The sequence below is a fragment of the Salvia splendens genome, chromosome 22, assembly GCF_004379255.2.
Source record: "Salvia splendens isolate huo1 chromosome 22, SspV2, whole genome shotgun sequence".
Lineage (NCBI taxonomy): Eukaryota > Viridiplantae > Streptophyta > Magnoliopsida > Lamiales > Lamiaceae > Salvia > Salvia splendens.
Window position 1 is genome coordinate 1,744,325 of NC_056053.1, and position 15,878 is coordinate 1,760,202.

At 41.7% G+C, this 15,878-nt stretch overlaps 1 protein-coding gene across 1 annotated transcript; it reads left to right on the forward strand.

Moving 5' to 3' along the window:
* Positions 1–11,304: 11,304 nt before the first annotated feature.
* LOC121787652 (protein DETOXIFICATION 27-like) lies at positions 11,305–15,358 on the forward strand. Its single transcript, XM_042186455.1, has 8 exons — positions 11,305–11,697; positions 12,055–12,596; positions 12,685–12,771; positions 13,216–13,272; positions 13,882–14,120; positions 14,395–14,513; positions 14,783–14,872; positions 15,175–15,358. The coding sequence occupies exons 1-8, from the start codon at positions 11,401–11,403 to the stop codon at positions 15,229–15,231; spliced, it is 1,488 nt and encodes a 495-aa protein (XP_042042389.1). The 5' UTR covers positions 11,305–11,400; the 3' UTR covers positions 15,232–15,358.
* Positions 15,359–15,878: the final 520 nt, after the last annotated feature.

The following is a 15,878-nucleotide window of genomic DNA, read 5'->3' on the forward strand; positions in this document are numbered from 1 at the left end:
ATCACGGTGGGGAAAGCGCCTACTAGCTCCAGTACGATGATTGAGTTTTTCGTGGTGAAAGCTCGGTCCCCGTACAACATCATCCTGGGAAGAGACTGGCTCAACACAGTTCGGGCCGTTTGCTCCACTTATCACCTCACCATCAAGATCCCTACTAAAGGAGGGATAGCGGTCATCCGAGGTGACCAAAAGAGAGCAAAGGAATGTCTGCAAATTGCGCTTAGAAGTGCCGAGCAGTCAGATCGGCACCACCAAGCATAGCAATCACAGCAGCCGGAGTCAGAGGCGATGACCGAAGTCCAACCGGAGCCGAACTCGATGACAGTTCAGCTGTACGAAGACGATCCATCCAGAACGGTTAAGATCGGCTTCGCGGGAACGCCCCTACTTCGGGAAAAAACCATCCAGCTCCTCAAGGAGTATAAAGACGTCTTTGCATGGTCTCCGTTGGACATGACCGGAGTGCCCCCCGAGGTAATCACTCATCGGTTAAATATTGATCCTTCAGTCCGGCCGATAAAACAGAAGCAAAGACTCTTTGCGGCAGAACGAAGTCAAGTCATCCATGACGAAGTCCGTCAATTATTGAAGGCGGATGTGTTATTCGAAGTGAAGTATCCTTCGTGGGTGGCCAATCCTGTCATGATCAAGAAAAAGGAAGGAGGATGGCGGATGTGCATAGATTTCACCGATCTAAATAAGCACTGTCCCAAAGATTGCTATCCCCTTCCGAACATAGATAAAAAAGTAGAAGCTTTGATAGGCTTTGAAATTTTTTGTTTTCTTGATCTGTACAAAGGATACCATCAAGTTTTAATGGATGAGATTGACGCTTCAAAAACGGCCTTCATTACTGATTTCGGCATTTTCGCTTATAAAAAGATGCCATTCGGTTTAAAGAATGCCGGAGCCACTTATCAAAGGATGGTAGACAAGCTTTTTCGGCACCTGATTGGAAAGGAGGTCGAAGTGTATGTTGACGATATAGTCGTCAAAAGCAAAAGCACTTCGGAGTACGAGCACAACCTCAAGTCCACTCTCAACGTGCTCAAGAAAGCCAACCTCAAACTTAATCCCCAAAAGTGTACCTTTTTGGTAGATTCGGGAAAGTTTCTGGGTTGTTGGGTTTCAAAGGACGGACTCAAGGCAAACCCCTCAAAAGTTCAAGTTGTTCAAAACATGGCGATGCCGAAGTCCATACATGACGTGCAAAGGCTAACCGGATGTCTAGCCGCACTGAATCGATTCCTTTCTCAAGCAGCCGAAAAGCAACTGCCGTTCTTCACGGTGTTGAAAAAGGCACCAAAGTTCGAGTGGGGAGCCGAGCTTCCTATTCTCTCTGCTCCAACCGAAGCCGAAGTAATATTCTTATACTTAGCGGCATCGGATCAAACCATCAGCGCGGTGCTTGTACGAGAAGAAGGCCTAAAGCAGCTTCCCATCTATTTTACAAGCCGAGCATTACGAGGTCCAGAAACCAGGTATCAACCTCTGGAAAAGATTGCTCTAGCATTAGTAAATGCAGCAAGGAGACTGCGGCCATACTTCTATGCTCACAAGGTATGCGTCTTAACTGATCTGCCACTTCGGCAAGTGTTGACCAAACCAGAAGCATCAGGCAGAATCGCCAAGTGGGCTATAGAGTTGGGAGAGCACACAATTGAATATCTACCTCGGAAAGCCATCAAGGGACAAGCCTTGGCAGATTTTCTTGCAGAAGCAAAGTTCGATCAAGCAATTCCTGTTATTGCCGAACAGAAGAATTCTGCCAATGCCGAACTAGCACAGCCCTTGGAATCCGAAGTAGAGCCGCCGGACTGCTGGAGCGGATTCGTAGATGGAGCTTCAAACAAGATGGGAAGTGGAGCTGGTATTCTACTTGTCGCTCCCGACGGACACGAGGTAACCTACTCACTTCGGTTCCTATTCCCCACTACTAATAATGAAGCCGAGTACGAAGCCCTCCTGGCCGGACTCCAGTTAGCGCAAAGTCTGCTCGTCAAATCTCTCAAAGTCCATTGTGATTCACAAGTCATAGTAAATCACATGTTGGGTACAAGTGAAGCTCGTGACGAGAGAATGAAGAAGTATTTGGACAAAGCGCAAAGCATCAGCCGAAGTTTCTCCTATTTTCGGATAATCCGCATTCCCAGAGCGGAAAATAGCCGAGCAGATACCTTGAGTAAGTTGGCCTCAGATCCGAGCTCAAAGGCGGAAGAATTAATGCATCGAAGCATTGATGAAGCCGAGGTACATTCAGTATCCAGCTCGCCGAACTGGATGACGCCGATCTTGCAGTATCTGGATCAAGGACAATTGCCCGAGGATAAGAGAGAAGCTCGGAAGATCACGTGCCGAGCACTTCGGTACGAACTTCATGAAGGAGTCCTTTTTAGAAAGTCTTACCTCCAGCCGTTATTGCGGTGCGTAGGACCAGAAGAGACGGACTACATCCTCAGAGAAGTCCATGAAGGATCGTGCGGTAGCCACATCGGAGCCAGAGCTTTAGCTAAAAAAGTTCTGAGATGGGGATATTATTGGCCAACCATGGTACAAGAGGCAGTGCAGCTCGTCAAGAAGTGTACGAAGTGCCAAATTCATGCAAATGTCCCAAGGATGCCGCAGACCGATCTATACACTATGCAAAGCCCTTGGCCTTTCATGCAATGGGGCATAGACATAGTGGGACCGCTTCCTCAAGCTCCTCGGCAAATGAAATTCCTTATCGTTGCCGTGGACTACTTCACGAAGTGGGTGGAGGCTGAACCATTAGCTACGATAACGAGCTCAAAGGCATTGGACTTCGTCTGGAAGAACATAGTGTGCCGATTTGGCATACCCCACATCCTCATCTCGGATAATGGGACTCAGTTCACCGACAAGACGTTCAAGAATTGGTGCCAAGAGCTGAACATTCAACAGCGGTTCACTTCGGTCTCCCATCCCCAAGCAAACGGACAAACGGAAGTAACGAACCGGATTCTGGTGAAAGGGTTAAAAGCTCGGTTAGAACAAGCCAAAGGACAATGGGTAGAAAATCTCCCTCAAGTCCTGTGGTCCTACCGAACTACACCCAAAACCTCCAACGGTGAAACTCCGTATAGTCTGGTGTACGGCACTGAAGCCGTAATTCCGGTGGAGATCGGCGTACCCAGTCCCCGAACTCTAAATTTCTCCTCAGAAATGAATGACGACGGACTGAGAGCAGAACTAGATCTCGCCGAAGAAAGAAGAGAATTGGCGTGCATAAAAGCAGCCAAGTATAAGGAGCAAGTAGCCCGGTATTATAACCAAAGGGTGAAAAAGCTTCAATTTCAAGTGGGAGATCTCGTCTTGAGAAACAACGAAGTAAGCCGAGCAGAAAAGCTGGGCAAACTCGAACCCACATGGGAGGGTCCATATCGGGTGTCAGAAGTCCTCGGCAAAGGGTCTTATAAATTGACTCACATGTCAGGAGAACAAGTACCCCGAACATGGCACGTCTCCAACCTCAAGAAGTTCCACTTGTAAGAGACAAAAGTCCGGTCAGTCCGTCTCGTGTCTAGTTCGGTCATAGGGGTATATGTTTTTATTTGTTTGTTTCTTACTTGTACCTTTTACTTGTCGTTTTTTAAAAAAAAAATGTTTAAAGTTTTTTTCCTTCATCTTTTTCATTTTTTCTCTATGTGTTTTGTCTCTATGTGCTTGTCGTCTCTTGCAAATGGTACCAAGGTATATCGTTCTTTAAAGACTGATCCCCTTTTTAGATCGATTATTAAAGACTATTGTGAGTCCAAGCTTCTAAGGAGGATATAAGACCACAATTCAGCTTAACAAGCAGTCCGTCTGAAACGAACTGCAATAAGCCAACGATTGTGAGTCCAAGCTTCCAAGGAGGATACAAGACCACAATTCGGCTTAAGAAATAAGCACTTCGTCTGAAACGAACTGCAATAAGGGAAAGTCCGATCCACGCGATAAACCTCGCCGAATTAGGACGACCAAGTTCGGTCAAAGAAGTTTACCTCATAAGACCGGGGACGACCATGTCTAGTCAAAGAGGTTTACTGCATAAGACCACTTCGGTTAACTGGGAAAGTCCGATCCACGCGATAAAACTCGCCGAATTAGGACAAGGGAAAGTTCGATCCCGGCGACAAAAATCGCCAAATTAGAACACAAACCAAGTCCGGTCAAAGATGTTTATTTCATCAGACCAAAGACGAGTCCGGTCAAAGATGTTTATTTCATCAGACCAGAGACGAGTCCGGTCAAAGATGTTTATTTCATCAGACCAAAGACGAGTCCGGTCAAAGATGTTTATTTCATCAGACCAAAGACGAGTCCGGTCAAAGATGTTCATTTCATCAGACCAAAGACGAGTCCGGTCATAGATGTTTATTTCATCAGACCAAAGACGAGTCCGGTCAAAGATGTTTATTTCATCAGACCAAAGACGAGTCCGGTCAAAGATGTTTATTTCATCAGACCAAGGACCAAGTCCGGTCAAAGAAGTTTACTTCATAAGACCAAGGACCAAGTCCGGTCAAAGAAGTTTACTTCATAAGACCGAGGACAAGTACGATGAAATTTTTTCGCTAAGCTGTAAATACAGTGTTAGAAGCGAAAACAAAATTTCATTTTTCAAATCTTGTTCGGCATACAACTCCGCTACCCTACAAAATGGCGTTACGCTATTACAAAGGACTATTCTACTGTCCAGGGTTGCTGAAGTTAAGCCACCTATCTGCAAAATCCTCTGGAAGCCGAGTTCGGTTGTTCCGAGCAGATGAAGAATAAGCAGGTCGACGAGATGCTATCCTCGACCCAACACCTCTTCCGCGAGCCCCAGAAGCTCTAACCCCTCGGCGATGAAGAGTCTCTGCAATAAGCATCTGCTGATCTTGCTCGCTCATAGTCACAACTCCTCGGCGAATTTCAGTCCGTCCCTGTCTTGACGATTCCGGTTGCTCCTGAGCCCGTTCTCGTCTTGACGTTTCCGGCTGTTCCGGAGTTCGTTGTTGACTGGGAGTAGGATTTTGAACAAGGGAACCAGAGGCTTGATCTGGAGTGCGAGCATCTGTTGGCGGGAAATGCCTAAGGAATCTCCCGATTGAGGGACGCCGGGAAAGAATGATGTCGTACCGAGAAGCCCAGCGCCGCAATGATTTCACAACTTGTTGGCAAGCCGAGCTCTCCAGCGCATTGTTCCTCCGGAGTACATGATATTCCTCCCACAGTTCGTCAACTCGACTCTGAACATCTGATATGGTCACTCCCCCGCGCACACGGATGTAATCCTCGTACGCAGTCCTCTCAGCAATGGTCGTATTCAGCTCGGCCTCCAGATCCTTCTTATCGGACTCTAAGTCCTTATTATCGGCCTCCACCTTCACTAAACGAGCTAGAAGCTCGTCATTCTTCGTCTGATCGGCTATAGCTCTTTTCTCAGCTTCGTCTAAAGCCGAAGAGTACAGCCGTTTCCAGTGAAGTATCTCCATCTCCTTGAGTACAAAGCAGCTATATTAGTTCGGCAGCTGTACCGAGCAGATAGTAAAATACAACAGGAATAAAGGCGAATACGAAAAGCTATACGAAGACAAGTGTAGAGAATTTTTCATTCACAAGGAAAATTTTTACACTAGGAGGGCTTCAAGGCCATTTTACAAGGAAGAAACTAGACTAAGAGAAGGGAGACGAAATCATACTCCGCCAGCTTCGTCTCCGGCTCCTTGGTCTGGTTCAGCTTCTTTCTCCTGAGCTACCTCAGCCTCGGCCTCGCATCCTGCCGGCCTCGCATCCGCCTCCTGATCGGCTTCCTTCTCCGGATGCCCGGCCCGCTCGACTTCGGCCTCCCGCTCCAGCGGCTCGGCCTCACCCTCTCCGTTGTAAGTCGAAGCGGGTGAAACGGGTCCCACGGAGGCAAAGATAGCCTCCAGGTTCTCGTCCCGATCAGCTCGACAACTCCGGACTCGGTCTGCAGAAAGCAGGACCGAGGATGAAGCGAGCTCCTCAAGGAGCGGCAGATTCTGAAGCCGAGCTGCTATCTCTCGGCTGTACAGAGGCAGCACGACGTCGGCCCCCTGCTCGCCCTTATCGGTAATTAGCCTTACCAGACTACCGACAAAGGCCGAGAACTGGCTGCTCAAAAAGAGTTTCTCCGTGTAAACACGGAGAGCCTCCCCCTGGGCAGCCACGGCGGCAGCCTCCTTCTGAGCCTCCCGGTGCTTCGTTTGCTCTTGCAGAATGATGAGCTGGTTTTTGGCTGACCGGGCTTCATCCTGAGCCGAGATCCTAGCAGCTCGGGCCCTCTCAAATTTGGCCTCAGCCTGTTCGGCCAGACTACGAGCAAGATGCAACTCCTTCTGCATCTCCTCGTAGTCGTGGGATGCTTTGGAGAGCTCCACGGAGACGAGCTTGGCTCTCTGAAGATGAACAAGGAAAAAACTCAACAGAATGGCCATCAAAAAATGTGGAAAAGAAGCCAAGTCAGAAAGCTTACCTCCACAAAATTCGTCGGCCATTGAAAAGGCTCAGGGACGTGTTCCGGGATGTCTGCAACCACCTCGGAGATGACCAGGTCTTTCCCCGGCACTCTTGGGGACTCATGAAATTTCCCCTTCCCTTTAGCCGAACACGACTCCGGCACTTTCGGATCCGAAGAAGAGGTTTTTTGCCTCTTCGGATTCTTCTCGGCTTCAGACGCCGAGCGAGGGGCTCTCTGCCTCTCCGGCTCCACAAGCTCGGAGGACTTTCGGATAGCCTTATTCAGCATGTACACTGCCAAAAAGCAAGAAAGCAAAGTCAGATTTTCTTCGTTAAAGCAGTAGAGCATAAAGATAAAGAGAAATCCTCACCCTCGGCCTCTTCGTCCGAAGACGAGATGTCGAACACGACGTCGCCCTTGACGAGCTCAGACTCCGTGTATTGTTTCCTAACTATGGGAATCTTGTTGAGCTCGCCATCGAGCTCGTCCAACGGTTCAGGCCGAGGATGACGGATAACCGACTTCAGCCCTCTCCAGGGAAAACTAGGAGCCGCGGTCCTATCATAATAGAAGAAGCGGTTTTGCCACTTCGGCCACTTCGTTTTACAAAAGGCCCTAAAGGGCTGTACAGGGGTCAAGTAAAACCAAGACCCCTTCCTCTTAAATTGAAAGAATTTAAGGATCGCCTTCAAAGACAAATCCCTTCCTAACTTACGGAGTTCGGCAGCGAAGGCCGACAAGTGCCTCCAAGAGTTCGGAGTCACCTGGCCTAAAGGAAGCTGAAAAAAATCTAGTAAATCTATAAAGGCAGAAGGGAGGGGGAAACGAAGCCCGCATTCTAAGCAGGCCTCGTACACGGTGGCGTAACCCTCCGGCGGGGAGTCAGCCCTATGATCACCGTCAGGTACCACCGCCTTCCCCCCAGGAAAAAAGTATTTTTCGGGTAGGGACATCACAGTATCCTTACTCAAAATACTATGGAAATACTCTACGGTCTTCTCCCCGGACTCTTTCCGGCCAGAAGACCCCTTACCGCCTCTCCTACCGCTACCCGACTCCGAAGAAGAAATAGAAGCCATTTTCCTTACTTTTTGAAGGTGAAGAAAGTCTGAAGAAGCTCTTGAAAGCGGAAGAAAATTTCTCGAGAAAGAGAGAGTATAGAAGACGCAACAGCAAAAGTGTTCAAATGAGGAAGAAAGAGCATATTTATCAGATTCGGGAAAGATTTTGAGATCGTTGCGCTGTTTCGAATCCCACCTTTTCAGGATTCAACGGCCGGATTTTACTGTCGCATTTAATGCAGGCACGCGCAAGGCACGTCCCCTGACGTCAGCCTCCCCCTTACCGTTATCCAGAATGCCGAAGTGACTCACCTCGCCGAAGTGATTCACTTCGCTTTTCGGGGGGGGTAGTGATGGGGTACGAACTAAACCCTAATGGCAAGCCCAATAACAGTGACGGCCCATCAGCCCAGAGCCCAAGAAAGAGTATCTGTTCGGCACCAAAGAGTTCGGCACGACCAAAGAGTTCGGACTCAGCCTACAGCTCGGTAAAAGCCGACCAGTCAAGCTCTCCTCTCAGATCGGCAAGAGCTGATCGGTAAAGTCCAGCAGTTTGGTCTCAGCATTCGACCGAACTAGGAGTTAGTGGACTCATGAAAGGCCTCCACGACCTCCACTATACCCACGATCTATTTAGTGGTACGAAGCAGTTATTGAGCAGTTATTGCTCACCCACGATCTTGTTAGTGGGGCTGCAAACCACGATCCTAGTTCAATGTATAAATAGGACTTAGATCATATAGACAGGGTTAAGCTCTCTAGAGATAAAATAGCATATAGCAAGTCTGTGTTGTAAGCTGTAATCCCAGATCAAGCAATACAATCTTGCCCTCCCTTCTTCCCGTGGACGTAGATTTACTTCAGTAAATCGAACCACGTAAATTCATTGTGTCGTAGTCTTTATTCTCTACCAGCATTTACTAACGTCAGAAATTCGCGGATCCATCAATTATCATTATTTGGTTGTAATGTCTAACTAATAGTAGTGCTAGTTAAACGTGTAAAATTTAAATTTTCAATTTGTCAAAAAAGAAGACATGATGATTCGGATTGGGTTACCTGGGATAAGCTTATCTTAATTAATATCATTACCACTACATGAATTTAAATCATGTCAATATGATTAAATTGGGTAATTGATACTTTTATACAATTCCAATGTACCAATTGCAAGTAATTAATGTCACATTTTCATGTTAATATAGTTTATTATCCCAAGGAATGAAATGGATGACACTGAGTGCGCGTGTGTTGATCTAGTGTTAAAATGGTTAAATTTGAAACCAAAGGTTTCGTATTTGAATCCATGTGACTCAACCTTTAAATTTCTATTCATTTACCATTTTTTTAAAAAAAAGAGAATACTTAAGTTATGTTTAAGAAACACATGATGCTATTGATTTACATATTTATAAAACTCATAAATTTTAATTTGATTGACACATAATTTGTTCATTCAAGTTCGCAGTTTTCATTGCAATCTTTGTATTATCTTCGACGTATTATGAATTGTTTAATTACTTCTATGGATTATTATAGTAAAAAGGTTAATTTTAGGTGTTTTTCCCATTTTCAAAGTTTAATTACGTACATCAATTTGTACTTAGTTACTCTCAATTGCAATGTGACTCTCAATTATTGTAAGTTTGGGCAATATGTCTAGACAATTTTATGGAAAATACATGTTACGTTTATATCTTGAACTCTTGAAGGCCTAAAATAGGCCAAGAAACTAGCTAGATAGACTAGACGATGCCTAATCACTTACTACAAATAATTATCATACACTAATTTAGGTTTGATTTGATATAATCAATTAATCATTCACCAATTTAGTTAACACAACATTACCAAATAACAGCATATATCCAGCACTTTTTTCCTATATTTTCTATCGGAATCTTTTATGTGATACTCAATTTTTTTTTTTAAATTTTTTTCCTGAACAGAACATATATGAAAGAGTTCAAATCATAGTATTTCTCAATTACTGTAGTAACAAAGTAATTCATTTTATAGTAGTAGTATATAAAAAATTTAATAAAAAAAATACATAAAGTTTCATTGAGTGAACATGAAGAAAAAAGACTACATGGATTTTGAAGATTAAATATATTGTGTGTTGTGATGTGATCTAATTGAATATGTGTATATGCAATTATTATTAATTGAAATCTTGAACTGAAAAATGATAGTGATAGACATATTCACTATCGTCACGGCTTATGCCATTTTATTATGCTAAATATGTCATCTCTTCTGTCGTCGCATCTCTCTCACATCTTATGCTAAGATATTATTATCATTTATCGTAAATTCATAATTATCGAGAATTGCCAAAGTATTTGTTTTGTCTATGGAGTCTTCAGACATATATGTACTTATCTTTTTTTGTATGTCTTCTAGTTAATAAAAAAATTAGTATCTCTGTACACAATTTAGTATCTGTTTTTGTATGTTTTCTCAGTCCGTATTCGTGTCGAAATTTTAATTCCGTAAATTGTTTAATTTGGTGAATTTGTGAATTTTTATTATTGTGGATGTCCGTCGGGATGTCCTTGGGGATGTCCGTCATTGTGCAGTGGGATGTCCTTATGACGTGGCAGTGCAGTAAGAGGTCCTTATGACGTGACATGAGGTGTTTTTGGGAAGTCCGTCGGGATGTCCGCCGGGACATCCGTCCCAGTGTTGATGCTCTTGAGAGACGTGTCACATATTTATCTACATTTATCTTTATTCTAACTTCTTAAATAAATTATTAGTTATCATGTGTTATAATTTGATAAATTTATTATAATAAAAACATTATCAAAATAATTAATTATTATGACATGATAACTGAAACACAAAAATTGGGACATTTAATCTACATTATTCAGACATCTATAATTATTAGTTGAGCATTTTGCCTTTGATTTGAAGGCTCTCTTGTTCAACTATCATGTCAATTTTAATAATAAATTCGTAGTAATAATCAAAGAAGAACGTGAAAAATGAAAGAAATGATAGTAAAATTTGTTTTGTTTGGTGCAAAAAGAAATATTCTGATAAAAAACTTAAATGATGTGAGATATGCATTTACGACTTTAACTAACACAAAAAATTAATATGAAATCAAAAGTTCAAATCCATATTCTTAATTAACCAAGAAACCAGCCTATACTATTTTCAATTATTTGTGCTAATCCCTAAACGTAAATTAAATGCCTTTTTAGGGAAATACTTACATAATCATGTTGTGATCACATGGAACAATATTTATGATCACTAGAAGATGAGGAAATTATCTAGCCACGAATAATTGTTAGGTACAATAATAAATAATTTTAATAGAATTATCTATTTGTCCGTCCTACTTATGAGCATTGGAATTTGAATACGATTTTAATTTAGATCACGTTATATCAATTTTTAGTAATTCGGTTTTAAGTTCTTCAATAATATATTATTTGGGTCCGAATTCTATAAAAGTTAAAAACTTCATTTTTGTAATACCATAAATTTCACAATCAATATATTACTTTACATGTTCAACTTTGTGATAAACATCAATGAACGTATATATAGGTCTAGTATGTTAATACAAAGAAAAAAACTTACTAATACATTGTATATATAGGTCTATCTATATACTCCTTATAGTTACTTTATGCAAATACATATCTAGTAGATCACGTGACCAATGAAGATGAGATCAATTTTTTTGTTTTGTAAAAATTGCATTTGCTGGGGCCATAAAAAATTAAAGCAAAATACGAATTGATGACTAACGAGGTCCAAGAATATGCTAGTATTTAATTACAAGATCTCTTATAAACAAGTACTCTCTTCTCCTCTTCTCTTCTCTTCTCACTCAATCAAGAGAGAGTGAGAATGCCAAACACAAACGAAAATGATGAAACACAGCTCAAGGCACCATTGCTAGAAGACATAAGAAAGAGCACAGAATTAGTAGAAAGAGAAGATGAAGACAACCCTAGGCTGAGTAGCAGAGTTTGGGTGGAGACGAAGAAGCTATGGCGGATCGTGGGCCCCGCCATCTTCAGCCGCATGACGTCGTACACCATGTTCGTCATCACCCAGGCCTTCGCCGGCCACCTAGGCGACCTCGAGCTCGCCGCCATGTCCATCGCCTCCAACGTCATCGTCGGCTTCGACTTCGGCCTCCTGGTAATCCGAACCAAACATCTTGTTACCGACTCCAATGTCCCACGTCAGTTGTGTAATACAATTGACATGAGATTTATAGACCGGTCTTTTAGGATGAGTTTGTAACATTAATATTTTTCATAATGAAACCAAACTAATAGAAATGATGGCAAAGCATTTAACATGACCAATTGAGAGTCAAATCAAATGAAAGGGGAGTCTATGTAGTCTTAATAGACTAGATTTTGGAATTTATGTCAAACTAAATCTCTTCTCCAATATATTAATTGGTCAAAATTGGTCAATTTGGTCAAATCTAATGAAAAATTAGATTATGTCTGAATTCTCATGTTTGGTCTGTAAAAATGACAATGACAGTTAGGGATGGCGAGCGCGCTAGAGACGCTGTGTGGGCAGGCGTATGGGGCGAAGAAGTACTACATGCTGGGGATCTACCTGCAGCGGTCGTGGATCGTGCTGACCGCGTGCTGCGTGGCGCTGCTGCCGCTCTTCTTCTACGCGACCCCGATCCTGAAGGCGGTCGGGCAGCCGGATGACGTGGCGGAGCTGTCGGGGACGGTGGCGCTGGTCTTCATCCCGCTCCACTTCAGCTTCGCCATGACGTTCCCACTGCAGCGCTTCCTGCAGAGCCAGCTCAAGAACAGCGTCACCGCGTACGTGAACCTCGTCGCGTTCGTGGTGCACGTGCTCATGAGCTACCTCCTTGTGTACCGCCTCGGCCTCGGCCTCGTAGCCACCGCCTTCACCCTCAACATCTCGTGGTGGATCACGGTGCTTGGTTTGTTCATCTACGTTGTCGGTGGCGGATGCCCCCAGTCGTGGACCGGGTTCTCGACCCACGCCTTCTGCGGTCTGTGGGATTTCCTCAAGCTCTCTGCTTCTTCGGGCGTCATGCTATGGTCTTTCTCCTTCTCCATTTCTGTCTATCTTGACTACTTTTGTTTATAAAATATTGATTTTTTTTTTGTTGTTGTTGAAATGGAATAGTTTGGAGAATTGGTACTACAGGATTCTGATTGTGATGACCGGAAATCTCAAGAACGCGACGATCGCGGTGGATGCATTGTCTGTCTGGTAAGTAGATGACGACGAATCACAACTTAATGAATAAAATTGCATTGTAGAACAATATGAAGTTAAAAAGTAGTATTATTGTGAATAATCGATTTTGATACGTTATCTGTGTGGTAAGAAGACGACGAATCGAAACTTAATGAATAGAATTGCATCATAAAAAAATGAAGTTTAAAAAAATAGTACTATATAAGTTTAAATGTGACTATCAATTTCTAATTTCGTCTTCAACATTGCTACAACTTTGACAAATATGTCTTTTTCTCTTTTGGTGTCTTAATTTGTCGCATCTCTCTCGTGGTACAGAATATTCATATTTATCTTAATTCTATAGAATTGTCAAAATATATATTGAACTGTATTTTGTTACATATTGTATGTCTTCTAGTTGATAAACTGTAGTAGTATATTTCTATATAATTTATTTTTTCTGTATATCTGCAGCATGAACATCAATGGCTGGGAAATGATGATTCCTCTTTCATTTTTTGCTGGAACCGGGTAAAACTCATTGCCTTTTATCAATTACTATATTTTATGATTTCTAATCATTAATCAACAAACATAGGATTTCTTTAGTCATTACTGTGCCAATATCTTACCAAGACTGAAATTGTAGCATTATTTAGGGTCAATGCAATGACACATGTATCAGTACTGCTGGTCATATATTGATTGAATTAATAAAAATTGCTGACACGTGGGTAAATTGAACAATACTAGTATTAAATAAATAAAATGGAGGGACCAATGTTTTAGAAAAGGTTGCGACATGTGTTAGTAAATTGAACAATGAGGGACCTATGTTTTATTAGAAAGTTATTCAAGAAGGTACTCAATCAAAGCAGTAGCTATGCTGGGTTTGGTCAAACCTTACATTGTCAGTTAAAAATTTAATAGTCCAGACATATTATTCGTCACGTGATATCTACAAATAATTATAATTATAATAGAACTGTTTAATATTTACTCTGCACAAAGTGATGATGTTTATCCAAACTTCTCTGTTATAGATAGGAGGTTTCACCATTTAGTGCCCAAAGGAAAAGTCATTCGCTTTCTTAGTACATGTGATTCGACTGCTGACGACACATTTGGAAATGCATGCAGGGTAAGGGTGGCTAATGAGCTAGGAGCAGGGAATGGGAAAGGAGCCAAATTTGCAACCATAGTATCAGTGTGTGAATCAATGGTGATTGGGCTAATATTTTGGCTACTTATAATGGCATTCCACAATGAGATTGCTCTCATTTTCACATCAAGTCCACCTGTCTTAGAAGCTGTCTCCCACCTCTCTCTTCTTTTAGCCTTCACAATTCTTCTCAACAGTGTTCAACCAATTCTCTCAGGTAAGATTTAATATGTGTCATAAAATTTGTTACACTTTGTGGCCATTCATAATATTTATCTCTTTTAAGTACCTATTCAATTATTGTCATTAAATTTTGTACTCCATATGTTTTGATTTTACTTTGACATGGATAATAAAACCCCCATTTTTCTAGTCATCTTTTTAGGGTCACAATCCTATTAAATCAGAGTTGATAAATGTTTGCATCATTATTATTGAATAGAAAAACATGATGACAACATGAGATTGAGATGATGTTTTGAATGATGAAGGGGTGGCCGTTGGATCTGGATGGCAATCAAACGTGGCATACATCAACCTTGGGTGCTACTATTTGGTGGGAGTTCCACTTGGAGTTTTGATGGGATGGGTATTTGACCAAGGAGTTATGGTAAGTATGAAAATCATACTCCCTCCGTCCCGGACTACTCGTACATTTCCTTTACGGCACGGAGATTAAGGAATGAGTGTATAGCAAAGTCAACAATTGCGGCTGTAGGTGATAATTTTTACTAAAAATAGAAAGAGTACAAATAACTTGGGACGCCAAGAAAGGAAATAAGTGCAAGTAGTCCGGGACGGTGGGAATACTAATTTTTAAATGAATACACATAATTAATTAATAATTTTGGATGGATTAATTTTTCCTATTTTTTTCAGGGCATTTGGGCTGGTATGATATTCGGTGGAACTGCAGTTCAGACACTAATACTTGCTATTATTACAATAAGATGTGACTGGGAAAATGAGGTAATTAGTTTAAATATTATTTAATTTTTAGTGTTTCAAAGTCTAATGTATTACTATAAATAAACATTCCAATATTATGTCAATAAAAAAATGTAGTTGTGTTATAAGTGTACTAGTAAATAGTCTAGGTGCCTGATGAAAGGTATATATCTGACATAAAAAAGATAAAAGGAAAAAAACAAATGTATATGGAATATTTTTCAGAATGAAAAATGGAAAAAAAAAATAGGTCAAATGTGTCTTATTATCCTATATATACTATTATTGTTCATAATTTGATAATGTATGTCTGAATTCTGCAGGCGGCTAAGGCAACTATGCATGTGAACAAGTGGTCAGATTCAAGAAACACTGCATAAACAGATAAAGTGAGAGAACCAACATCTAATTTTTTGTAATAATATCTTCTTCAAGTACTTACTAAAATTGTAATTTAAGTGACACCAGAATTCAAGTTCATATATAATGATGATATATTTTATTGGATTTGAGGTTACATTTTTTATAAAGATTTTGGTTATTGCTTGTACAAACTATAAACTAAGTAAGATATGTATGTATTTTGTATATAGTGTGATGGATCCGCGAATTTCTGATGTTAGTAAATGCTGGTAGAGAATAAAGACTACGACACAATGAATTTACGTGGTTCGATTTACTGAAGTAAATCTACGTCCACGGGAAGAAGGGAGGGCAAGATTGTATTGCTTGATCTGGGATTACAGCTTACAACACAGACTTGCTATATGATATTTTATCTCTAGAGAGCTTAACCTTTTTCTATCTGATCTATGTTCTATTTATACATTGAACTAAGATCGTGGCTTGCATCACCACTAATGATGGTTGTGGATGTCGTGGAGGTCATGGCCTAAGATCGTGGATGTAGCGTAGGTCATGGCCTACGATCGTGGCCTGAGTTGACACCACGTGGTAGTGGGTGTGTTGGAAGTTGTGGAAATCCTGTATGGGTCCACTAACTCCTTGTTCGGTCGAATACTGAGAC

Coding starts and splice junctions, on each gene's coding strand:
- LOC121787652 (XM_042186455.1), top strand. CDS start 11,401: ATGCCAAACACAAACGAAAATGATGAAACACAGCTCAAGGCACCATTG. Junction 12,597..12,684: donor TCTTCGGGCGTCATGCTATG/GTCTTTCTCCTT, acceptor GAAATGGAATAG/TTTGGAGAATTGGTACTACA. Junction 12,772..13,215: donor GTGGATGCATTGTCTGTCTG/GTAAGTAGATGA, acceptor GTATATCTGCAG/CATGAACATCAATGGCTGGG.